Raw genomic sequence first — 27,416 nt, forward strand, 5'->3', positions numbered from 1 at the left:
TTATTATAAAGTGGACAAATAAGGCTGCAGGTGTACTGGAGTAACCAGTATTTGTGGGCCTCCACATACATGCAGAGATCTGTTCTGAATGTGATAAACTTTTAAGGTTGGATGAGAACTGGTGGGGGTGTTTTCTTTCTATTAACGATGAAAAAAAGTTTTTAGAAGTGTGGCTTTGTGCTGAGCTGGAGTTGTATTGAATCTGGTCATAGAGTCATACAGCACGGATAGAGGCCCTTCGGCCCATCGTGTTCGCGCCGGCCATCAGCCCTGTCTACTCGAATCCCATATTCCAGCATTTGGTCCGTAGCCTTGTATGCTATGGCATTTCAAGTGCTCATCCAAATGCTTCTTGAATGTTGTGAGGGTTCCTGCCTCCACAACCCTTTCAGGCAGTGAGTTCCAGACTCCAACCACCCTCTGGGTGGAAAAGTTCTTTCTCAAATCCCCTCTAAACCTCCCGCCTTTTACCTTGAATCTATGTCCCCTTGTTATAGAACCCTCAACGAAGGGAAAAAGCTCCTTACTATCCATCCTATCTGTGCCCCTCATAATTTTGTACACCTCAATCATGTCCCCCCTCAGCCTCCTCTGCTCCAAGGAAAACAAACCCAATCTTCCCAATCTCTCTTCATAGCTGAAGCGCTCCAGCCCTGGTAACATCCTGGTGAATCTCCTCTGCACCCTCTCCAAAGCGATCACATCCTTCCTGTAGTGTGGCGACCAGAACTGCACACAGTACTCCAGCTGTGGCCTAACCAGTGTTTTATACAGCTCCATCATAACCTCCTTATTAGCCGAGGCATATTCTATGCCTCGGCTAATAAAGGCAAGTATCCCATATGCCTTCTTTACCACCTTATCTACCTGTTCCGCCGCCTTCAGGGATCTGTGAACTTGCACACCAAGATCCCTCTGACCCTCTGTCTTGCCTAGGGTCCTCCCATTCATTGTGTATTCCCTTGCCTTGTTAGTCCCTCCAAAGTGCATCACCTCGCACTTTTCCGGGTTAAATTCCATTTGCCACTGTTCCGCCCATCTGACCAACCCATCTATATCGTCCTGCAGACTGAGGCTATCCTCCTCACTATTTACCACCCTACCAATCTTTGTATCATCAGCGAACTTACTGATCATACCTTTTACATTCATATCCAAGTCATTAATGTAGACCACAAACAGCAAGGGACCCAGCACCGATCCCTGTGGTACCCCACTGGCCACAGGCTTCCAGTCACAAAAACAACCTTCGACCATCACCCTCTGCCTTCTGCCACTAGTAAACAATTTTACAACACCAAGTTATAGTCCAGCAATTTTATTTTAAATTCACAAGCTTTCGGAGACTTCCACTAAGCCAGTTTTGTATCCAAAGTGCCAAGGCACCCTGGATTCCATGGGCCCGTACCTTCTTGACCAGTCTCCTGTGGGGGACTTTATCGAAGGCCTTACTGAAATCCATGTATACCACATCCACTGCGTTACCCTCATCCACACGCCTAGTCACCCCCTCAAAAAATTCAATCAAATTAGTCAGACATGATCTTCCCTTGACAAAGCCATGTTGACTATCCCTGATTAATCCTTGCTTCTCCAAGTGGAGACTAATTTTGTCCTTCAGAATTTTTTCCAATAATTTTCCTACCACTGATGTTAGGCTCACTGGCCTGTAGTTCCCCGGTTTTTCCCTACTCCCCTTCTTAAATAATGGTATTACATTAGCGGTTCTCCAGTCCTCTGGCACATCCCCTGTGGCCAGAGAGGTTCTGAATATATGTGTTAGAGCCCCCGCAATCTCCTCCTTTGCCTCACGCAGTAGCCTGGGATACATTTCGTCCGGGCCTGGGGATTTATCCATTTTTAGGCCTGCTAAAACCGCCAATACCTCCTCCCGCTCGATGTTAATATGTTCGAGTATATCACAGTCCCCCGTCCGTATTTCTATGTCTACATCGTCCTTCTCCATAGTGAAAACAGATGCAAAAAATTCATTTAGAACCCCTCCTACATCTGCCGGCTCCACACACAGATTGCCATTTTTGTCCCTAATGGGCCCTATTTTTTCCCTAGTCATCCTCTTACCCTTAATATACTTATAAAACATCTTAGGATTTTCCTTTATTTTGCTCGCCAGTGTTATTTCATGGCCCCTCCTTGATCTCCTAATTTCTTTTTTAAGTATCCCCCTGCACTTTTTGTACTTCTCTAGGGCTTCCTCCGTCTTTAGCCTTTTGTATCTGCCAAAAGCCCTCCTTTTTTTCCTAATCCATTCTCGTATATCCCCTGACATCCAAGGTTCCCTGGAGTTCTTGGAACCACCCTTGACTTTTACGGGAACATGTTGCCATTGTATGGTCTCAATCTCCCTTCTGAAAGACTCCCATTGCTCCGATGCGGATTTTCCTACAAGCAGCTGATCCCAGTCCATTTTGGCCAGATCCTGCCTTATCCTATTAAAATCGGCCTTCCCCCAATTTAGAACCTTTATTTCTGGCCCCTCCCTGTCCTTTTCCATGACCACCTTAAATCTCACCGAATTATGGTCACTGTCACCAAAGTGCTCACCTACTAGCACTTCTTCCACTTGGCCGGCCACATTCCCTAGAATTAGGTCCAGTACCGCCCCCTCTCTTGTAGGACTTTCTACATGCTGGCTCAAAAAGCTCTCCTGGATGCACGTTAAGAATTTTGTACCCTCTAAGTCTTTTACACTCTGAGTATCCCAGTTAATATTGGGGAAGTTGAAATCCCCCACTATTATTACCCTATTATTTGCACAATTTTCTGAGATTTGCCTACATATCTGTTCCTCGATCTCCCCCTGACTGTTTGGGGGCCTATAGTACACTCCCATCAAAGTGCTTGCCCCCTTTTTGTTTTTAAGCTCCACCCATATGGCCTCATTAGTGGTGTGAGATGATCTTGCACAACTTGGCTTAAGTGTGCTTGGGAGTTAAATTGGTACTGTTACTAATTGACAAAAATTACTTTGCATAAATGTGGTAGTGTTACTACCCTTATTTGCCTTTATTTTATTCGGAACTTGCTCAATGAAGTGAAACTGTGATCTGACATGTGTAGTGCTTTAGAAATTGTAAACCCTTCCTTTTTTCCTCTTCTAAGGATAGACAGGCTGCAGTCCTTGTCTATGAATCAGAAATGAAATGCATAAGTCAAACATTTTATACTCCGGAAAATATGGTGATGCTTTGCTGCAGAAGATCACACGTTGGTAATCGAGTTAATTCTAGATCTCTTCCTTCTGTTTCAACTTCTAACTTTGTGTTACAATCTCACCCCTTTTATAACTTTTTAACTATATTATTTCACATACATTCCATGACCTTTATACACACCATCAGCTTGCACCAATCTTTATCAAGAAGTTCCAGGCTATTTAAGCATCTATCATCTGTGGTCCTAGAGGCTAACAGAAGCTGCTGGTGTTTATGTTAAGCAATCGGAGGCTTCCTCCTTCCTCAGGTGAATGTGGAAATGTTAAGCAAAGCATAGAATGTACATTGTCGCTGGGTGAAAATCCTGTAATTCCCAATGACGATCCGGATTCTTTCCCCTCAGTATGGTTCAGTAAAAACTGAAGTCGAATACATTTTAAAGTTCAGCACAACTTTAATAGCAGGGTTCTTAGTCTGCAGCATTGATTTGGACTCCTGATAGAGTCCTTCTATGCTGGCAGAGCAAGAACAAAAACATACAGAAATCCACACGTTTTTATACAAATCAATAGGGTTGGAACATACTTAACGAGGGTCAACACCAATCATAAGCCGGGCACAGGTTGCCATGCGAGGTTACATTATTTCCGGCCAATCATAAATCGTCCATGTGCTGATCATGCTGCTGTTAGACATCAAAGGGGATACTTCCTCACCTTCCAACTTGGAATGTTCTTCCCTGTTCCTTCTGTTCCTTATCTCCCAACCTGGAATGTCTTTCAACTTTGGCTAAGCTCGTTACCTATATTGATCTGCCATAAACATGGAGACATTCAGACCAGTCCTTGAATCACATCAAAGACTCTACATTGCTAAGACCATGCAAACCTGCTGACTACACAAACATATGGCCCAGCAGGAGGGCAGGCCACCTGTACCAATCTCAGTTACTAACTAATTAACCCTTTCTAACCATTTTGCATTCTGCTTCTTTGCCACATAGGCATCTTAATATTTTACCGAAAACTGACCACGTAGGGATTCTCACCTACCTAACAGCATTGTAGGAGGAGCATCATCACCACACAGAATGCAGCGGTTCAAGAAGAAGACCCACCACCATCTTCTCAAGGGCAACTAGGGATGAGCAATAAATGCTGGCCTTGCCAGCGACGTCCACATCCCAAGAATTATTTTTTTTAAATACTACGCTACAGATTAGTTAGTCTCTAAGCATATGTGAATTTGTGAGAAAGTTCAGAATTAAATGTAATTGTTTCACCTCAATCAGGCTGTTTGTGACCGCTGTGAAGACTGCCACTGTCAGCAGTGTTCTGCAGGCTTTTAGACATGGGGATTAATACAAAGTGGATTTCTCACTTGCTCTTGATCCCTTAATACTCAACTTTTTTTATGCCTCTTTTGTCCAAATCACATGATTCACTTCAGATTGTAGAAGCTTACCATTTTCTAGTGTCAGTCTTGGTACCTGTAGCTCGACAAAAAAGTCCCAAAATAATAAAATTTCCCTAAGCTTTAATTGTCAACTGGTTTGAATGTAGTTTTAAGGATGTAATGCATTGCAGGGTTCAGTTAAAATCATAGAATGTTACAGTATGAAAGTAAATTATTTGGCCCATCAAGTTTGGACTTCTCTTTCCCCCCCAAACCAGCCTACTTGTCTAATTAGATTTTTCTGCTTGCACCCTGTAGCCTTTAATATTCCACCTTTTTCAAGCAATTATCTAATCCCCTTTTATTGGAATTTTCTCTATATTTGTTATTGACTTGCTGACCAGTTCCAATAATCAATCAGTACTTACCTTATCATAACAATTTAATTTTGAAGACCTCTCACTGGCTACCCCTTAATCTTCTCCACTCAAGTCTCTCCATTATAATCCCTCATCCCATCTAACATCCTATTGAATCTATGCTGCAATTTTTCAACTGTTTTTGTATCTTTCCAATAATGGAGTGCCCAAAATTGTGCACGCTGCAATCTGCTCCTGAAAGTTCAATGTGCTTAAATATTGAATTATCCAATCATTTAAAAGTGACTGAACGAAGAGGAGACGACTATATGCCAATTGCGTAACTAAGTTTTAAAAACAGTTGAAAGGGACAACTTAAAAAGAGCAGGAGAACTGAGCATTTAAAAAGAGCGGTAGTACCCCTTTATAAAAGATGGGGGAAAAAGCAATTGTGAAAGTGGGAAGGAGCCCTGTTGTAAAGATTGGGAAGGGTAAAAGAGTGTCTCTGAAGGAAGAGGATATTTTTGTATTTTTTAAACATATGATTACAGGAAAGGGAAGGAGGTCACAGTGTTCTTGCTTCACAGAAGTGGGTCATGACCCTTTTTTAAAAAAAATGTTACTTGATCGATGCAAATTAATGTGGCTATGCAAGTTTCTCAAAATCAATTAAATATAATGCAGTTTTAACACACACATCTGCTCTGCCAACCTCAGAAGTTTGCAAGGATAGTTGAACCACGATAGCACTTCAGAATTCCATAACTTGCATCGAACTACTGTAATGACATTATTGACCCCCTGTCAAAGATGAAAACTGAACAAAAACGTGACAAAAAAAAACCTCACAATAATAAAGCTGGTTTTAGTGTAAGACTTACAAACATCGTCTTCTACTTGACAAAGGGAGATGGTACCTTCTCAGAATCTGATCAGTCTGGTAAGTATTACTCAATGTATTTTTTTAAATTGCCTGTACAGTAGTTTTTAAAGAATTGCTCTTAACATCTTCTTTAATATACTACATAATATGGGGTTGTAAAGTCATAAAATCAATTTATGGGGGTGTTGTGTCCAAAGTCATCTGCAACTCTTCAACGATGTATTTTGTGCCTCTGTCATTATTTCAGCATTTCTAATGCTTTGTTTTTTTGAAGTATTTAAAAAATCAATATTTTCCTTAGCTCCACAGGTGAGTTATCATCCTGCTGGTCTGCTGGATCCAACTCTGATGTGCATTCAACCCTATGCCTAAAGATTTAAACCTGCCTGTGAAGAGACACCACTTAGAAACTTGGGGTGTGTTTGAGGTGTGTCTTTGTTATTTGTAGCATTCATTATATACACACATCTGTTTGCTACAAATAGGAATCAGAGGAAATCGTCTCCCACCCCCAAGTTCTATACACTGATGTTGAATAATGAGAAGACCCTCCATCTGTTGCTGAAACAGTCACAGAACTTTCTCTGGGATGCACTATACAAGCCAATAGTGTCTGCAGTAACCAAACACATGGAACATATACCAGCTCTTCAGTATATTGCTGTTCATCTCCATGTGGACTGTGCTGCCAGTAATGTATAGAAAGTTTTCCTTAAATGTTGTAATTTTTATGTGTTTCCAATATGTCCATTTAAATAAATATACTATTATAATGTAATGAAACTTTGTTGCTTATAGAAGATATAAGCACCATAGACATGTAGAAGATACTCTTTTGCTGCATGATGCCTCCTAATCCACCTGTATGGTATACAAACATATTAATTCTGCCATATGTTTAAAAATGGGAATTGCTTAATTCTGCTGTAAGAAACCCTAGTTCTGAGTACTGGTAGGGTATGCCATTTTAAAATTTGGAATCTAGGCAATGTGACTTGATTAGGTCTGTATAAAATATTTACAGCTCTGTTATTCTTACATGTAATATGAAAGTGCCCTAGCCTTAATTCCTGGACTAGCATTTACCACATCGCTTTCCTGAAAATAATGCTTTTGATAACTATGCTATATGATGGGCACAACTGAAGAGGTTTACTGAGAAGTAAGGTTTTTATCTTTTATAATTTTTGGGCTCAAAGTAGCAGAGTGCTCTTGAATATGAACAGGCGATTGTCTGCAAATTTGTTCGATGCTTTTTGGCCTGCTGGGCACTATATGAAATTTCTGTTTCTATTTCTGATGATTTCAGCATCCTGATTTAGTTTGTTTTCATTTTTTTTTAAATATAAAAGTTTCTTCTTTAATTTTGGATAGTCCAACCCTCCTTGGAAATATCAATGGTGTGGCTTCACCATTGTTGGGGAATAGAACTCTTTCCATTTCAGGGCCCCAGCTTTGGCACCAGGTCAGGTATAGCAGAGACAGTGGCAAATGTATCTGAACATAGCAGAGACTGTTAACAAAACTTAATCTGAAGTTTAAAAATGCCGTTCCAACCGATAACTGGATGTTGCCCTCTTATCTGTATAATACTGTTAACTAGATTTACTTCAGCTAACAGAACCACAAGACTCGCACAACTATAGAGGTTTCTATGGCCTGCCCCGAATTTAACTCCACAACTGACACTTCTGTATGCAGCATATAGGGCTTCATGAAACAATGGGTCGTGGAGTTTATTAGTCTGGTCTAGGGAAACGTGAGTCAATATACAGTCTATTCTAAATTTGAAGTTGCTTAATTTGAATTGCCTGATAATTCAATTTTTTGAGTACTAAATTACCATGTTGCTGTGTTTGTTACATTAAGTTGAATTATTGGATAATTAGTGCAAAAATAACTTTTGAATTATCAGGAAGAGACTGTAATTTGGTATAACATCACAAAGCAACTGACTTTCTTTTGGTTACAAAAATACAGACCCCCATCACTTATAGTTGGTATTAACACAATTAATCCGCTATAAGCGTTGGATGGTGTATCGTCTTTTGGAGACACAAAGGAGGAACAGGAAATGTCTGAGACAGGAATTGAAACAACCGTCATTATAGGCGCAGCCATCTTTGCTATCATGTTTCGGGTAAATAAGGTGATTGTTAGCCATCCATGGAGGACTAAGACTCCCTCTTGCAGCCAAGCACCACACCCGCCCACTATAGTCTGTGCCGCAATATTTCAGCTATGCCCTCAATACCCCAATGAGGAGAATATGTTTCACAGGTTTGTTTCGCCACAGGAGGTGCTTTGCTTCACAGAAGCTGAGATTCTCTCCAAAGTGAGCGCACACTGCCCTGTGTTTGACTACGTCCCTCGAGAACTGATCACTTCTGTTCATTACTAACGTTGGGGGGAAATGCTCCCTCCTGCTTCTACTGGCTGATGAGTGAAATTTACAACCCTGACAATCACCAAATCTAACTTAATAAAATCAGCTGAGACCCGAGGAAAAACAGACATAGCACAGAATGATCCATGGAGCGATTTAAATACAAATATATCAACGAGGTGCGAAAAGCTTGTTGAATTCCCCAAAATAGTCGGCACGCTTAATGTGTTATAGGCAATGCCTCTGTAATTGACATCAGTGGAAATAGCAAATGGTTAGCGTCTTTGCCCAATATAGGTGGCTGCCCATGTTAGGTATGGACAGTGTAAGTGGTGGGGACCGTACTTAAATTCATTACCAGAACTACTATAAAAAGAAAGCACTGATGTTACATAACAAATTATTAACACTACTTGGTGAACCATGGTACTCGTGACCTATCTCGTCAGTCTAGCTAGCACAGATGTGATGCATTTCATGTCTGCCCATGGCATATTTTTAAAAAGAAGCTAGCAATTTACTGTATGGTTAAAATTACAGTCACATTAAAAATGTGTATACTATATGTATGAACTACTCCACTTTGTAACATTCACAGTAATTGTACTGTGTGCTTTTTATTCCCCTGTTGTAATCACTAATTGTAAATGTAGATTATAAAGACTGCTGTTTGAGAATCTCTGAAACAAAATCAGCAAACTATGTGCTTCATGGATTGGAACAGGAAGTAATCCTTATCTGTTATTCTTTGATTTTTTTTCCATTACTCAAAATTAGATGACTCCTTTTGTCTTGGCCTCAGTAAAAAAATAAAGCTCAAACCCCGTTCAACATTCCATGACAGTGGTCACTTGGGAGAGGCACAGAAGGGCTGCTGACACTCTTTGAACAGTACCCAGCGTAAGCCACCATCTTTTGGGAGAGGAGAAATAAAAACCTAGTTTGGGAGGGAGGAAGAAAAGTTGTCAACCTCGAGTATTGGTTAACACATTACCCTTCAATTCTGGGATTTGGATTGAATGATGGCATGAAAGCCTTCTTTCTACCAGTTGTGATGGTCTCAACTGAAACATGTTTGAGTCCTCACAAGACATGTCTCTAAGATTTCTATCATCAGTTAGAGACCAAGCCAATGTTCAAAACGAACAGTAACATCCAAAGTTTTGTACAGGATTTCCATTTCCATAGTTATTTGTTTCTGCTAATAAAGGGGCCGCTCTTCACCACGGGGACCACTCCCAGTCTTGTAGCTATGAATGTGCTTAATGTCTACAAAACCAAATGGAATTTTTAAAAATTGGATTATCATTGCGGATGACTACTTCTGACAGCAGGAATGCAAACCGAGCGATTCTATTGCTTTAACAATGCAGTTAATGAACTGACATTATAGCTGGGTCAGACTTAAATGTCCCTGTACAAGGCTACGACAGAATAACAGGATCTATGTTTGTACATGTAATTCCCCATGTATGAGTTCCTAATCTTGAATGAATTTTCTTTTTGTAAACCCAAAGGTCAAAGATGACTGATCCAGATGTTGTGACTGAGGTGCCTGCGGCTTTGAAACGTCTTGCCAAATATGTTGTGAGAGGATTTTATGGGCTGGAGCATGCACTGACCTTGGATATTCTCATTAGAAACCCTTGTGTCAAAGAGGAGGACATGTTGGAGTTGCTGAAATTCGACCGCAAACAACTGCGAGCAGTCTTGAATACACTGAAAAGTGACAAATTTATTAAAAGTAGAATGCGAGTTGAAACTGCTCCAGATGGTAAAACTACAAGACACAATTATTACTTCATAAACTACCGTCTTCTTGTGAATGTTGTGAAGTACAAACTTGACCACATGAGGCGAAGGATTGAGACAGATGAACGAGATTCCACCAACAGAGCCTCTTTTAAATGTCCCACCTGTTCCAACACATTCACAGACCTTGAAGCAAACCAACTGTTTGACCCAATGACAGGTACAGAAAGAGTTTTGTTCTTAATTGGTCAGGGTTCCATCATTATTATTTTAACCAAGTAGTTTAAATGATCCAGACTTCTCTGATAGTTAATTAATGGTGGGAAACATGGAGATGGCAAAAATGCTGAACAAATATTTTGTTTCAGCTTTACGGTAGAGGACACTAAGAATATCCCAACACTGGACAAACAGGGGGCTCTGGGGGGGAGGAGCTAAATACGATTAAAATCACTAAGGAATTGGTACTCAGTAAATTAATGGGACTCAAGGCGGATAAATCCCCTGGACCTGATGGCTTACATCCTAGGGTCTTGAGGGAAGTGGCAGTAGGGATTGTGGATGCTTTGGTAATAATTTTCCAAAATTCTCTGGACCCGGCAGATTGGAAAACTGCTAATGTAACACCCTTATTTAAAAAGGGTAGTAGGCAGAAGGCTGGAAATTATAGACCAGTTAGCCTAACATCTGTGGTGGGTAAAATTTTGGAGTCTATTATTAAGGAGACAGTAGCGGAACATTTGGATAAACATAATTTAATAGGACAAAGTCAGCATGGCTTTACGAAGGGGAAGTCATGTCTGACAAATTTGCTTGAGTTCTTTGAGGATATAACGTACAGGGTGGATAAAGGGGAACCAGTGGACGTAGTGTATTTGGACTTCCAGAAGGCATTCGACAAGGTGCCACATAAAAGATTATTGCTCAAGATAAAGAATCTCTGGCATGGGTGGAGGATTGGTTATCTAACAGGAAGCAGAGAGTTGGGATAAATGGTACATTCTCGGACTGGCAACCTGTAGCCAGTGGTGTTCCGCAGGGGTCGGTGCTGGGTCCCCAACTCTTTACAATCTATATTAACGATTTGGAGGAGGGGACCGAGTGTAACGTATCAAAGTTTGCAGATGATACAAAGATGGGAGGGAAAGTGGAGAGTGAGGAGGACATAAAAAACATACAAGGGGATATAGACAGGCTGGGTGAGTGGGCGGAGATTTGGCAGATGCAATACAATATTGGAAAATGTGAGGTTATGCACTTTGGCAGGAAAAATCGGAGAGCAAGTTATCTTAATGGCGAGAAACTGGAAAGTACTGCAGTACAAAGGGATCTGGGGGTCCTAGTGCAAGAAAATCAAAAAGTTAGTTTGCAGGTGCAGCAGGTGATCAAGAAGGCCAACGGAATGTTGGCTTTTATTGCTAGGGGGATAGAATATGAAAACAGGGAGGTATTGCTGCAGTTATATAAGGTATTGGTGAGACCGCACCTGGAATACTGCATACAGTTTTGGTCTCCATACTTAAGAAAAGACATACTTGCTCTCGAGGCAGTACAAAGAAGGTTCACTCGGTTAATCCCGGGGATGAGGGGGTGGACATATGAGGAGAGGTTGAGTAGATTGGGACTCTACTCATTGGAGTTCAGAAGAATGAGAGGCGATCTTATTGAAACATATAAGATTGTGAAGGGGCTTGATCGGGTGGATGCGGTAAGGATGTTCCCAAGGATGGGTGAAACTAGAACTAGGGGGCATAATCTTAGAATAAGGGGCTGCTCTTTCAAAACTGAGATGAGGAGAAACTTCTTCACTCAGAGGGTAGTAGGTCTGTGGAATTTGCTGCCCCAGGAAGCATCATTAAATAAATTTAAAACAGAAATCGACAGTTTCCTAGAAGTAAAGGGAATTAGGGGTTACGGGGAGCGGGCAGGAAATTGGACATGAATTTAGATTTGAGGTTAGGATCAGATCAGCCATGATCTTATTGAATGGCGGAGCAGGCTCGAGGGGCTGATTGGCCTACTCCTGCTCCTATTTCTTATGCTATTGAAGATGGTAAATATCTGACCCACTTGGACAAGGAAGGTTCCAAAATTAATTTCCAGTTTATACTGAATTAGCTGAATGCCCTGGGTTGGAGAGGGGAAAATCTGCTAGGATTCCAGGAACCTCTGGAGGAAATGTACATCTTTGGACAGGATTAGGTTTGGCTGTGAAACTCCTTAAAACCAAAGTGTATGTCATCACAGGTTCACGCGGAAGATACTAGAAGGGGCCCATGGAATTCTGCCAAACCTTTGGAAGAGGGGGAAGGGGGAAAATGGGTGGGAAAAGGAGGAAGGAAAGAGGTCTATCGTAGTAAAATATATTGGGTATTGACTCTGTTGATGACTTCAATTTTGAAAAGTTAGTTAGTTATTAAACTAGATACTGCACTCAGATTTCAAATGAATATTTCTATTCTTTCAGTTGCCAATCTTGAATCTATTTTCTTTTAATAAGCCCATTTAGGAACAAGAGTAGGCTATTGAGCCCTTCAAGCCTGCTCCTCCACTCCTTCCGCTACCTCCCTGCCTCCCCGTAAATATCGGGCCTCAATATTTCACCTCATCCCCTTCCCGACAGTATCTTCATGCTAAAAGAGTTCCCCAGTTTTGCCTCAATTATTTTTTTCTATTTCCCATCACTCATTTTGGTTACATTCCAATGAAATATGTTTACTATTGCAAACGGTTTCCAGCCCAGTTGGAGAAATCAGCTGACTTCTGCATTGAAATTGTGAATGGAGTTTGTAATTTCACCACATTTCAGGCCTGATTCAACTTACAAACATTAGAGTTAATGAACACTTTCTGGTGTATGGAAAGTGCAACAAAGTTCCATTATCCTGATTTCTAGGATCAAATATTTTGATTTTGGATCATTGCAAAACACAAATCTTTTTACAGAAATAACAATGTTATTCGGTAATCAATATTGAATGATTTTACCAACTTGTAACCAAGGATTAATATCCACTGCACAACACCACGTAACTGAGAGTGATTTGAAGTCTCTTTGGGCGAAACAGAATATAAAGAAAGAACAAACTTGCATTTATGTAGCATCTTTAATGTCCTCAGGATGTCCTAAAGCACTTCACAGCCACTGAATTAATTTGAAGTGTAGCCACTGTTTTGTAGGCAAATATGACAGCCAATTTGTGCATAGCAAGGTCCCACAAACAATGAGATAATTAACCAGTTAATCTGCTTTTGGTGGTGTTGTTTGAGGGACAGATAATGCAAGGACACTACGAAAACTACCCTGCTCTTCAGTTAGGTGCAATGGGATCTTTTACATCCACCTGAACAAGCAAATGTAGTTGATTAACTACATTACTACATTATAACTACCATTGCCCTTCATGTTTCTGTAAACCTGTGTAGCGTAATCCTTAAAATGAAAAATAGTGTATCCTAGCCCTGTCTCATGCACACAAAAGGATACACCTTAAAATGTTTCACATTAAATCCCATTTTTTGTTAAATTATTTATCCTCCTTTTATTGTTGAGAGGTGTTTGATACCTTTTTTAGAATCTCCCTCACTTTATTAATTCCTTTGTCTAACATGTTCAACAATGCAGCACCCCCTCAGTACTGCACTGAATATGTAACAATGTATTTATTCAATACCTAGTTTATTTTTATTCGTTGATGGGATGTGGGCATCGCTGGCAAGGCCAGCATTTATTGCCCATCCCTAATTGCCCTTGAGAAAGTGGTGGTGAGCCGCCTTCTTGAACTGCTGCAGTCCGTGTGGTGAAGGTTCTCCCACAGTTCTGTTAGGAAGGGAGTTCCAGGATTTTGACCCAGCGATGATGAAGGAATGGCGATATATTTCCAAGTCAGGATGGTGTGAGACTTGGAGGGAAACGTGCAGGTGGTGTTTTTCCCATGTGCCTGCTGCCCTTGTCCTTCTAGGTGGTAGAGGTCGCGGGTTTGGGAGGTACTGTTGAAGAAGCCTTGGTGAGTTGCCACAGTGCATCCTGTGGATGGTACATACTGCAGCCACGGTGCGCCGGTGGTGAAGGGAGTGAATGATTAGGGTGGTGGATGGGGTGCCAATCAAGCGGGCTGCTTTGTCCTGGATGGTGTCGAGCTTCTTGAGTGTTGTTGGAGCTGCACTCATCCAGGCAAGTGGAGAGTATTCCATCACACTCCTGACTTGTGCCTTGTTTATATCGCAATGGTTTTGTATCTTCCTAAACCAGTTAGACTGACTAATGACATTTTATCCATGCAATATGTGCATACTGTGATTATGGATACCATTGCTTATGATTTGCATTTAATACCTGTAGGAGATAGCTGAGAATTACTATCAGATGTATCACAAATATTGTGCATTGGTACAATTAAACTCTTCTCTTAATTATGCATGGATTTTTGCAATTGGAGTAGTATAGTTGCTATTAGTGACCATTCTTTAAATGCTTAGAGTTCTTTGAAACAAAGCTTTAAAAAATTGTTTTTCTACGCAGTATATTAGAAATAGCTGTATGAGTGAACTCCAGCCTTTTTCATTGAGGTTATACGTATAGAATTTTTAAAATTCGTTCATGGGATGCGGACGTCGCTGGCGAGGCCGGCATTTATTGCCCATCCCTAATTGCCCTTGAGAAGGTGGTGGTGAGCCGCCTTCTTGAACTGCTGCAGTCTGTGTGGTGAAGGTTCTCCCACAGTGCTGTTAGGTAGGGAGTTCCAGGATTTTGACCCAGCGACGATGAAGGAACGGCGATATATTTCCAAGTCAGGATGGTGTGTGACTTGGAGGGGAACATGCAGGTGGTGTTGTTCCCATGTGCCTGCTTCCCTTGTCCTTCTAGGTGGTAGAGGTCGCGGGTTTGGGAGGTGCTGTCAAAGAAATAGAACATAGAATATCAAGAACTGTACCATATCCAGGAATACAAAAAAAAACCATTCCGGTGTATGGTTCCCTCCTATAGACTTGTTAATGTTACATTTTATATATATCATTTCATCACTGGGATAAAAAACAATGTGCAAAATTCTGTTGCTACTGGGTTAGGCAGCTTACAAAAATACAGTTGGCCCAGAAGCATTGCACTTGGTCCAGAGTCAGCTAAAATTCTGGCAGAGACTCCACAATATTGCACAAGCCTATTTATTGACTTCTCAAGTCATCTACTAATCTTTGCTGCAAACTATAGTTGAAATGTTGCAGTTTACATTGAGTGATGTATACTGATGCATAATATTTTGTATCCTTTGGACAATAACCATAAATCTGTACTCATTCCAGCATACTTCTAAGCTGCCTCAAATAGGCAATTACTGTGACTCTTGTCACTAGTTATCACTTATGAAGGAAATAGATTGCGAATAAGTGGCAAAAAAGGAGAAAAAATTGATTTTAAAAAACTTCAAAAAGAAAAATGAAACTAAATGGAGGTCAGAATGAGAACGGAGAATAAGACAGAAATAAACTTAAAAGGAAACATGAAATGGAGAATGAAGACAGACTGAAACTTGTAGAAATTTTAGCCACTCTCCAGTGTAGGTGCATTTTTCTTATAAGGCTTAATTTTCTTTTGAGTTGTCTTTCCCTCTTTTCCTGGTCTTCCTGGGCCATGTTGCTCTGAGCTAACTGTTTGGAGGTGCATTAGAATGGCATCACGATGGCTTTCACTTTGTTTTTTTCTGGTCTGCACAGGAAACTTCCTACTGTGATACAGCTGAGAAATGGAACTCAATATGAGTGTTGCAAGTGTAGAATAACTTCCACCATTCTTTGACTCTCACAGATATCAACACCACCATATTGCCCACTATTGTCATCCCGTGTGACGCTTTTTTTTTGCTATACATTGAGTAATTTTTCTTCTATTCCTCCCATTCCCCCAAGTACTTTCCTGTTTCAACAGAAGTCCTTTACCAGTCCAAAAATATTGTTGCATTGATTAGTCAATAGAGGGCAACACACCACCACTGGTTACAAAGAAATCTGAAATCCACTGTCTGAGTTTGCATTAATATGATGGCACTGCTGCGTTGTATTATGCAGCTACTCAGCTAAATAAACAACATTAACTCATTCAATCACTCATCTCTTTTTGTATTTTAACTAATATATACTTGAAAAGAAGACATTTACAGGGTTATGGGCAAAGAGCTGGGGATTGGGACTAATAGGATAGCTCTTTCAAAGAGCTGGCACAGACATGATGGGCGGAATGGCCTCCTTCCATGCTGTATGGTTCTATGAACTAAGAGACCTCCTGTGGGGGTGTTCACAGTGAGTCAAAGGTTTTATAAGGACAGGGAGTTAAGCCAAGTAATATTATCAGGGACACTCGTTTATCAGCATGGGGGCAGCACTGAAAAGAGGGCATGGGGTCTGGCTGTGTTGGCATAAAGAAGCCAATATCATGCAATACATCGTAAACTAAAATGCTTTGCATTTGTCAACATGTTATATTAATGCAAGTTGTTGTACAGAATATTTATATTTCGATATTTTCCGCTTAAGCTCATTGGTAGACAAAGTAATTCCAGGATACACACATATGACCATGATCACCTATGATATGATGTAATGCGGTAATCACCAGTGTTCAGTTCCTGTTTATTTTCTATATAATAAATAAGACAAACACAAATGTATATCACAGAACACTTATGCAATTACCGGGCCACTGAAAAATTATAGAAGATTGTGACTAAAATTACAGGAATGTTTCTTCGTTTCTAGTGGAGGAACTGGGCTATTATGGCTATATATTGGTATTAAATAGAAGTACATAGAATATACAGCGCAGAAACAGGCCATTCAGCCCAACAGGTTCATGCCGGTGTTTATGCTCCTCCCTCCCTACTTCATCTACTTCATATGAGGATCAGGCGGGAAAGTGGAGTTGAGGTCTAAGATCAGTCATGATCTTATTGAATGGAGGAGCAGGCTCGAGGGGCTGTATGGCCTACTCCTGTTCCTATTTCTTATGTTCTCGCCCTATCAGCATATCCTTCTACTCTCTGTTGCTAAATTGTTAAGTTGTTTCTTAATCCCCTTCCTTTCTCAGTTCATGGAGCTACACTTCTCCTTACTCTCTGTTCATGCTGACACCCTTCTCTTCCCCAATTCACTCTGGCACTTTTTTCCTTCCTCCCAATCCATGTTGTCACTCTTTCCAATCCTCTCCTCCAGTTCACTTTGGCACTTTTACTCCCCCACTTCATCTTGGCACTCTTCTTTTTCCCCTCCTCTTTTCAATGCACACTAGAAAATCACGCAGCTGCTCTTCTCCCTCTCCATCCGTAGCCCAGTTCATGGAGCAGGACTTTCACATTTCAGCAGCATCAGGTAGAAGCTGTGAAGAGTGAGTTAGGGAACAAGATAGGGTGATTTTTACTTGGAAGCAGTTTTCATTTGTAATGGGCCATTACTTCATGTACAAAGAACAGGCTTAGCAGCAATTTCCATAATTTTTTTGGATCAGGGTTGCATAAACTCTGTGTGGATCAAATTGTACAATCGTTTGTACAAAGTTGGTTGATGAGCCAATTGAATCACTTGTTTAAAAAAAAAATCCCATTTTTGCTGACTGAAATTTCTAATGTCCAAAATAAGTTTTTGAACAAAATAATTTAAAAAAAATATATATTTCACAATAACCTGATTAAATTTAATCAATTGAAATGTTTTAAAAATATTTTAATAACTTCATTAAACTTTTTAAATTTGAAGTCTTCGGATTCAGTCTCTCCCAAAAGCTTGGGCTTGGACTTGGTGTTTTTGCCCATCAGGGTGACTGTTAACTGAAGGCAGGTTCTGTCATCTGAGCGTTGCGGTGTGCTCAATTTCTCAGGATGCTTCAGTAGCATTTAAGGTAGCCAGAAAATGTTAATTTTTAAATTTATTTGGTTGTTTTTTGACATTATTTAGGAGAAAAAGCTAGAGGACAAATTTCAAAAGCTTTAATTAGGTTAAATCTATATTGAGTATTTTTTCAAAACCCAGAGGCTGTGTGTGGAAAAGAGCAAAAGAAAAAAATGATAGACTGTACTGAATATTTATCTGTGCAGCTTTAGTTGGTATTGGAATTATAAGTACACCATAAACTTCAGAAAATATATTAATTGAGAGAGCATTTTTCCTCTTCCTAGTTTTGCTTTTTTAAAAATGAGCTTAATTATGAAAGCAAATAAAACCTCTCACTTAATTACCTATGTATTATTGATAGTTAAATAAACTTTGAATAGAATGTTTTCATTTCTAACTATGTACCTAGTACCTCTCCCTAATGCTCCTAAAACCAGAGATCCCATTTCCCAGTGCTTCCAAATCTTGAAACATCCCTTCTCTCAATCCCATACCCCACTGGTGCTAGATCATGAGATGGCCCCTCCTGAGTGCAGCCAGAACCCCACATCGCTCCTGCCAGTATGACTACACCCCATTAATATCTCCACAATCCTACCGGATCTCATGATCTCCCCATCTCTAAATTCTGACGAGCCCTACATCCACTTTAGTGCTTCGGACTCTCTAGCGCTGCAGACTCTAGCATCCTCCTCCGTGCTATGACATCATGGGACTCAACGTCTCCAGTGCCAATAAATGCCATTACTATCTCCAATGCTCCTGGCGCCTGCAATTCCTCTCCCCCCACCCTTCCCACATTGCTATCATGCCCTTGAACATGTGATTACATCCCAATTATAAAACATCCCACTGTTGCCAAACTGTCTCTTTTATTGCCCATCCCTAATTTCCCTGAGAAGATGGAGGTGGGCTGCCTTCTTGAAACACTGTGGTGGTTTGATACAACTGAATGGCTTGCTAGACCACTTTAGATGGCAGTTAAGAGCCAACCACGTTGGTGTGGGACTGGAGTCACATTTAGGCAAGATCAGGTAAGGATGGCAGGTTTCCCTCCCTAAAGGACATTAGTGAACCAGTTGGGTTTTAATGACAATCTGACAGCTTCATGGTCATTTCATTTATGTTGAGAAATTATATGATGCCAAAATTTCATCTGCCATGACATGTGTTTTTGTTTTGAGAGGAAGTCTAATTTTACAGAGCCATTGTATTGTACAAAGCTAAAACGAAGGACATTTGGCATTTACCTAGCCAGGTAGTTTTATTTAGTAATAAAATCTTGGGAAATCATTATTAAATAGTGTCAAGATGAATGGGCTGTACAATGTATTTGACTCTGTTAGGCTAGGTCTCATTCTAATTGTGACAGGACTATATCATGGGTAAAAGTGCCATGGGTTTCTCTTAATAGCATTTGCAAATACATGCTTTGACAAAGTATTTCTATTTTTATCTGAAAGCAAAAGATGGCAGAAACTTTGGCACTGGTCTATTACAGGCTGACAGTGGCACTGTTACAGAAATTCTCTTTTTTTATATGTAAAGCGCTTTAAGACATTTCTGAGAGATACAAATGTAAGTTTTTTTTACTGTGTTTCACTTAGTCCTCTGCTGTGATTTTCTTCGAAAATTGATAGACAATTCCAGAACTGGACTTGTGCACAAGATTGGGATTGTAGCGATGAGAAGATCCTGTATGCTGCCGAACTCTTAAAATGATTGGCCTAATAGTTTTCCCCCTTATTTGGATGATGATCATTTGTATCTTGGGTTGAACTACATTTTAAAAGAATAAAGAAGATGAAAGCACAGTGGGTAATCTTAACATTTTGATAGAATTAGCTGCCACTTAGCACATTTTAACTAAACAGGAATTTACTTAAAACACTGCAAGCTTACACTCCTGCATGGTAAATTTAAAAGTCATATCCATCTGGTACCAACTGCCACAGGATTTGGGAAAAACCATATGGGGTGGCACATAGACAGGAGCAGTAGGATTAAGTCTGATTGGTTCCATTCAAACATGTGTACCTTGTTGGCAACTTGACCTTTGGTTTATTCAGATTTCAAGAGCTAAGCAATAATTTTCCTTCCTTTTCAAAAATTTTCTCTGCCAATTTTTTTTTCTCTCCCTACCTTGAAAACATTCACTCCTAGGGTACCTTACCGACATCGCCATTATTCATGTATCAGCCTTAATGGTGAATGTTGCCAGGTAATTTGACTGCAGGCCCATCAAAAGTGACTCTGTTGGCCTCTCACCTAATGTCAATTTATTTGCACTTACAACAGAGGTCAGAAGCACGAATCTTGGTAGATTTGTATTCTTTTCACTCCTTATTCTAGGGTGCTGAGGCCAACTGTAGGTTCCCCACTGGTGCCCTAAGTGAGATTAGCTATCTCCTTTTAGCCCCTTTCTTTTTCCCTCCCCACCCTTTCCTCCTCATCCTCCTTTTCCTCCTTCTCCTTCTGCTTTTCCTCTCTCCTTTTCCTTCTCTTTCCACATTTCCTCTTCCTCATCCCCTTTCCTCCTCATCTTCCTCCTTTCCTCCACTTTCCCCCCTTTTTCTTCCTCTTCCTCTTTCGCCCACCCCCCCCTCGGCCAGTCTTCCCACTTCACCCTGTTCTTAGTCCAATTATCCTCTAGCCTCAAACCCTGCTGAAGGCTGCACTTGGCCTTGACCCTTTGTATGCAGTATGCTGGAGATCCACTACTAAATATATAATATGTAAAAATATACATTTTGACCAAAATAGCCTGGTAGCTATAGCCCTAGAAAATGAAATATTAACTTGAGGCTCAATTTTAATCATCATCTCAACTAACAATTACATTCAGATTAATGGCCCAGTTGTGTCAGTCTTGATTATTTCAGAATGAAGAAAAATTGGCTGGGGTGGATGTTTGTTAGCTCTGCAAAAGTGTGCTCTTAGGAGTTTACGGAGAACGAATTACGTTGCCTAAAAAGTTAGTGTCCAAGCTTTGATGAACTCGCAGTAACCTAACACGACTTTTTAGAGTTCAGTGCTGAAAGAACAAAAGGATATTGACATGTTTAACTTCACTTGCAGAATTGCTTAGAAAAATCTTCAACACCATACCCAAGGTCGAAATATCTCCCAATCCCAGATGTCTGGTAAATTCGTATTACAATCCCTCCAGTCTGTTTCTCTTAAGTCAAAATTATTTGAATTTGAATTTTTTTTTAAGAGTGAGAGAAGTCTCCTGTCCTGTTATTTTAATTGCTTAATTCCGGATAATTTGAATTTATTAGCATAAAAAAACACTTTGAATTAACAGGAGTACACTATACAATAAATGTAGATTGAAAAGCACTGTTTATAAATTTAAAACATGCAGAATGCCAAAACCTATATTTAAAGATTTTTGTATGTAATATACGGATAGGTCTGTGTATAATAATCCATAATTACAGTACACTTGCATTTGTAAATCTTTTTCAAAATGCCTCTTCAGCTGTCTGTCTTCAGTTCCATAGTGCATTTGTATAGAACTGTGTTCTTTTTTAGCCTACTCAATTTTGTCATCTTCCACCTGCACTCTATCTGTTACAAAAACTATTATTGTTTCTGAGGGCACTGGAGGACACTGGGAGCTAAATTCCATTTGCAAGGAGGAGCTCTCATTTACAGCCATGGAAAAGTTGTCCACCAAAGGAGGGGAGTGCATACTCTGCTGCCAAGCAGTGGGAGGATCCATCTGTTGCCAGATTCTCCATTGTGTCTGCCTCAAACTTTCTGGGGATTTTGCAAGACAGACAACTGGATATATCAGCCATTAGAAACATGTATCTCATCCAGGCCCAACTTTCCAGTTTCCCAGAAAAGATTATGCACCTGCTGAAGCAGGCCACTATTGATTATACCTATTGTAGCGTGCAATTTGACAGTAATCATACGCACATGACCATGCACAGCATTATGCAGTTGGGCAGGACATCTTTGGGCTCTTCCTTCACAGTAGCCTGAGATGAATGGGGCCAATATCTGCTTCACCTGTGACTGTAAATCTTTTCTTCCCCTCCCTTCCTTGTGACAATCCCTTTGATGGAAGGTCCTCCCAAAGCCCAGAAACCAGTCTTTTGTAAATCTGAAAAGAATAAAGGAAGTCATAGTTAACGTTTTCATTAAGTTGATCTGTTCTACACAGTGATATTAATGTTTGAGTAGCACTGTTTATCTTTTACAATATTTTTGCACAGTAATTACTTATGGCAAAGTTGGATTGAAGTAAATCTAATTATGTAGATATCTATATCTATATCTACCTCATTCTAAGGGAATTAACTACTGTTACATATGTATTACTTTTCTACAAGCATTCATTCTTCTCATTTCTGCCTGTGTCTATGCCTACTCCAGGCAAGTCTTTCAAATCCAGATTGTGTAGAAGGAAACCTTTCAGCCTGGTGGCTACTTGCCCCACTGTATGGAACAGTAACTGTTTCTGGGATGTTCAGTCCAATTTGTTATTCTTGTCCTGGAGATCCTGACATTACATCATCCATGTGGAGGGTGCCCTGCCTAATGCCAGTTGCAAAAACACAGTTTTGTACTGGCACATCTATCTTGCACAAATGTGTACTGAGTAATACACTATTGTAATGCAAAAAAATATTTAGAACCCCATGAATACTTATTTACTAATCCTCCAAATTGATACATGGGGGTAAATTTTAACCCCCAAGAACGGATGGGTTGGGGGCAGGTGGGGAGTAAAAATACTCCGTTTTCAGAGTGGAACAACATCCCGGCTCCAACACGCCTGCTTCTGGATTTAACCCAGGCAGGCTTATCTGTGTGTAGAGAACAGATACCAGGAAGTTTTGCCCCCACTTAAATCCGGCAGGCCGATACTTACAAAAGCAATGTATCTCATTGAGATACTTGAGGTACTTAATATTTTGTGTATTGGAATAATGAAATTAATTTAACCGTACCTGTTCGGGTTTCCCCACGCTTCCCATTCATGTCAGGTGAAAGCAGGCGGAAAGGGCCAGATCCAAGAGGTGAGTACATTTATTGCACTGCTTATGGGCCTGAAGGAGCAGGAGTGCTTCATCTAGGCCCAACAAACTCACTTGGCCGACAGGACCCTCACGATCGGCCAACCCCCACCCCCCACCCCTCCAATGGTGGACCCCACCTACCTCCAGCTCTTCACCCAACCTCCGACGACCTCTGATCTCTTCTTCAGCCACCCGATCTTCTCCATGGCATGCCGCCACCCCCCCAGGAAGATCTTCTCCCTGGCCTATGATTCCTCTCTTCCTCCCTCTGATCTCTGGCTGCAGTCTGCTGCAGCAAGCCTTCCTGGCCGACAGCCAGCCAGGTGCAAAACTCGGAAGTGCCGTCAATGGGCCTCATTAAGGTCACTGTTTGCAGATCGCGACCACCCACTTACCTTTCAGGTTTTGCACCTGGAAAACTTAGCCCCGCTCCCTTCCCAGCTCGCAGTTAAAATTCACCCCATGATGTCTCCTACAGTACAGCAGGATGAGTTGTTTTGGTCACTGCAATTGTGCATGATCCTAAAAATCAATTCTCACCATACTGAAGGGTATTAAAATAAAGTCTTGCCTGATCGGGACTAAAACATCCAGGTAGATAGCCATTTTATGATTCAGGAACTACTGCCTGGCTAAAATGAATTGGATTTAGTCCCCAGTATTGTCTTAATTGTTGGTACTAAAACATTAACGTTATTTTACAGTCCTGTTAAACCTATGCACAAGTGCTTTATTCAAAGTGGGAGTACAAAGTCACAAGTTTTGACCCCAAATATAATCTCGTGATGCAAACTTTTCTGGGCATATTTAACAAGTCAACTTAGGTGAAGTTCCTGCATTGTATTAAAGGTGGCTGTAATTTGAAAAATATGAAGACAACCCCATAAGGCAGTTAATCTGTCTTCACAGTACATTAAAACCATTTTCCTGTGGATTTGTCACAAATTTAATTTCTAGAATTACCATCAAGGTTTTATTATATTATTCACATGTTCTAGTGTTGGTTGCAGTCTAATACCTGGAGTTATGTCTACCTAGATGGTCATTTGATAAATAACTAAACTTGTGATTGTGGATGCCACTTGAATGCTGGCCAACATTGTGACTGTTGTTTCTGTTAACTTAGGAGTGTCGCTGTACATTAGAATAGTGTTCTTTCGACTTGGAGATCTGGGTTGCCTCAAGACTAGTTTCTATGGTGCTAAGACTCCTATGTGAAATGAGATTGCACAGTTTGAACCCAGTTCCCATTGGGTGTATACCCACAACACCAAACAGTCCATAATTAAAACAAATTGCCTGTCTGACTCAAGAGGAGGACTTTAAGGTAGCTGACTTGGAAAATGGAAAAAAAACACCCTGGTGCAATGATAAAAGGTGCTCTGAGGGGGTAAAATGCATTGTTAGGGTGTACTGTACCTGGATTCACCATTAGTTTTTTAGAATTGGGGCTAAAGACTTGGAGAGGAAAAGTTGATATTGTCTTGTTCTATTTGAGTTTGCTGTTTGACATCTGACCCTGGCTTGGATTCAACTATGAGAAGTCTGTAGTCCAGATCTCTGAACTAGAGAAGGAAACTTAATGGTGGCAGCAGCAAAAGTGTACAGTAAATTTGAAAAGAGAATTCATTCTCCTACTGTTAAATATGACAAAAATCCTGGTAGGTTTATATCTTTCTTTCTCAAAACCTCTCTGTAAAAGCTGGTCACCACTCAAAAACTTATTCTGCCAAGAGGCCTATCACAATCCATCTATGCTGCGGTCAGGGGATGCATTTAAAGCTTTCAGTTTCCCCCTTGACCTTCTCCTCCTCCCAAAAAAATAAAAGTTGGAATATGCTAAAAGGCGTGCTTAGTGCAGAAATGAGTTAATTGTTTGCCTCCTCTCCCACTCCTGCCACTGTAAAATGACCATGGAATTTATTCCATTAGTCTTGCTGAAAATAGACAAATACCTTTCCCTATAGTGGCAGATGGAAACAAATGACAGCCCTCAGACTTGAACCCTTGCATCTAATTGGTAGGCAGGTGCTTTACTGTGGATGCCAAATAATCAAATTTTTAAAAGCTGCACTGGAAGAATTCACATTTCTCTTTCTATTCTGGGACATATGATAGGCCAATATTAGATAATTTGTTACTTGCTCTGTGTGCTCTATAAGGTAAATAAATTCAGCAAGTGATAAAACATTATTCCCCTGTTGCTTATGTGACAGACATACTGCATATAAAAATTGCTTATTTGTCTGCTCTTGCTCCGCAGTAACAACAGACCAGTAAAATCTAATTCTCTACATGAGCTGATGTCATTGATTGCAGTAAAAGTCTCTTGCCATTCACAAGTCTTTGGAAATGCAGCAGAGCTAAGCTGAAATGCTTAAGGATGGAGACCCCTGTGTGAATAGGCTTGAGATCTAGAATTTATTGAAGGAATTGTGTTATTTTCCTTTGTCGTATAGTATTTTTGAACCGTTTTATTTAATTACATTAAATAAAATTTTCCATTATGATGCATTAAATGTTGTGGAGCAGTCCTCAAATTTCTCATGCTAAAAATCTCTATTTAATAATAAACAAGGCAGTCCTTCTAAAACATAACATACTAGCACAGAATATTTTGTTTTGTTTCTTCCCTCCTTTGTCAGACGACGAGTGCATGTTCCACACAGAAAGATGACAGTTATCTATACCTTATACTCACAATGGAACTCAATTCAGGTTACATAGAACTAGTCTAAATTCAATTTCTGTAACATTTACACTGTAATCATTTACACAATTATCACTAAATTGGTTCATGTGCTGCACTATATCAAGCTACAGCTTACTGTGCTGCAGTGCACCTCAAGCAAGAAAGTAGGGATTTAAATCTTTAGAACTGTGTGTTTTTAAATAGATCTTTTTGAGCCTTATGTTTCATTCAAATTGCTCACAAGGAAGTGAATTATTAATTGAGGAATATAGACTATTCCATTCAAAAGCAATCCTGACAATAGCAAATCTCCGCCATCTATAGGATTCCTGCTTTAATTTTAGTAGCGCCAAATTCCTGATGAGAAATTGTTTTAAATAATCCAAAAGAGAATCTAGGATCATTAAATAAGACGTTTAACTTGTTACACTGTTGGCAGCTCCAAGGAATTGCAGGCTTAGTTTGCTGGCTTTTTGATTTACATAAAATTACATAAAATGTACAGTATAGAAACATAGAAACTAGGAGCAGGAATAGGCCCTTCGAGCCTGCTCCGACATTCAATATGATCATGGCTGATCCTCTATCTCAATACCATATTTCCGCTCTCTCCACACACCCCTTGATGCCCTTTGTGTCTAGAAATCTATCTAGCTCCTTCTTAAATATATTCAGTGACTTGGCCTCCACAGCCTTCTGTGGTAGAGAATTCCACAGGTTCACCACCCTCTGAGTGAAGAAATTTCTCCTCATCTCAGTCTTAAATATCCTACCCCATATCCTGCGACTGTGACCCCTCGTTCTGGACCCCCGAGCCAGGGGAAACATCCTCCCTGCATCCAGTCTGTCTAGCCCTGTCAGAATTTTATATGTTTCAATGAGATCCCCTCTCATTCTTCTAAATTCGAGTGAATACAGGCCGAGTCGACCCAATCTCTCCTCATACAACAGTCCTGCCATCCCAGGAATCAGTCTGGTGAACCTTCACTGCACTCCCTCTATGGTAAGTATATCCTTTCTTAGGTAAGGAGACCAAAACCGCACACAATACTCCAGGTGTGGTCTCACCAAGGCCCTGTATAACTGTAGTAAGACATCCTTGCTCCTGTACTCAAATCCTCTTGCAATGAAGGCCAACATACCAATTGCCTTCCTAACTGCTTGCTGCACCTGCATGTTTGCTTTCGGTGACTGATGTACAAGGACACCAGGTCCCTTTGTACATCAACATTTCCCAATCTATCACCATTTAAATAATACTCTGCCTTTCTGTTTTTCCTTTCAAAGTGGATAACTTCACATTTATCCACATTATACTGCATCTGCCATGTATTTGCCCACTCACTCAACTTGTCTAACTTGCCTTGAAGCCTCTTTGCATCCTCCTCACATCTCACAATCCCACCTAGTTTTATGTCGTCAGCAAACTTGGAAATATTACATTTGGTTCCCTCATCCAAATCATTGATATATATTGTGAATAGCTGGGGCCCAAGCACTGATCCCTGCGGTACCTCACTAGTCGCCGCCTGCCACCCGGAAAAAGACCCATTTATTCCTACTCTCTGTTTCCTGCCTGTTCACTAATTTTCAGTCCATGCCAGTATATTACCCCTAATCCCATGTGCTTTAATTTTGCACACTAACCTCTTATGTGGGACTTTATCAAAGGCCTTCTGAAAATCCAAATAAACCACATCCACTGGTTCTCCCTTATCCTGCCAGTTACATCCTCACAAAACTCCAGTAGGATTGTCAAACATGATTTCCCTTTCATAAATCCATATTGACTTTGTCTAATCCCGCTGATATTTTCTAAGTGTTCTGTTATCACATCCTTTATAATAGACTCTAGC

General features: G+C 40.4%; 1 protein-coding gene across 4 annotated transcripts in view; it reads left to right on the forward strand.

Moving 5' to 3' along the window:
- The window catches only part of gtf2e1 (general transcription factor IIE, polypeptide 1, alpha), a 50,754-nt gene that overhangs the window by 566 nt on the left and 22,772 nt on the right, over positions 1–27,416 (forward strand). Inside the window, exons 1-3 of one of the 4 annotated variants that reach the window (XM_067993004.1) lie at positions 4,182–5,870; positions 6,115–6,509; positions 9,717–10,171. In XM_067993004.1, coding sequence (XP_067849105.1) covers positions 6,487–6,509; positions 9,717–10,171 — 478 coding nt within the window. In that variant the 5' untranslated portion in view covers positions 4,182–5,870; positions 6,115–6,486. Of the gene's footprint in view, positions 1–4,181; positions 5,871–6,114; positions 6,510–9,716; positions 10,172–27,416 lie in introns of those variants that run through there. The other 3 variants (XM_067993003.1, XM_067993005.1, XM_067993006.1) reach the window with 3 other exon arrangements.

This window comes from Heptranchias perlo, chromosome 11, assembly GCF_035084215.1.
Source record: "Heptranchias perlo isolate sHepPer1 chromosome 11, sHepPer1.hap1, whole genome shotgun sequence".
Lineage (NCBI taxonomy): Eukaryota > Metazoa > Chordata > Chondrichthyes > Hexanchiformes > Hexanchidae > Heptranchias > Heptranchias perlo.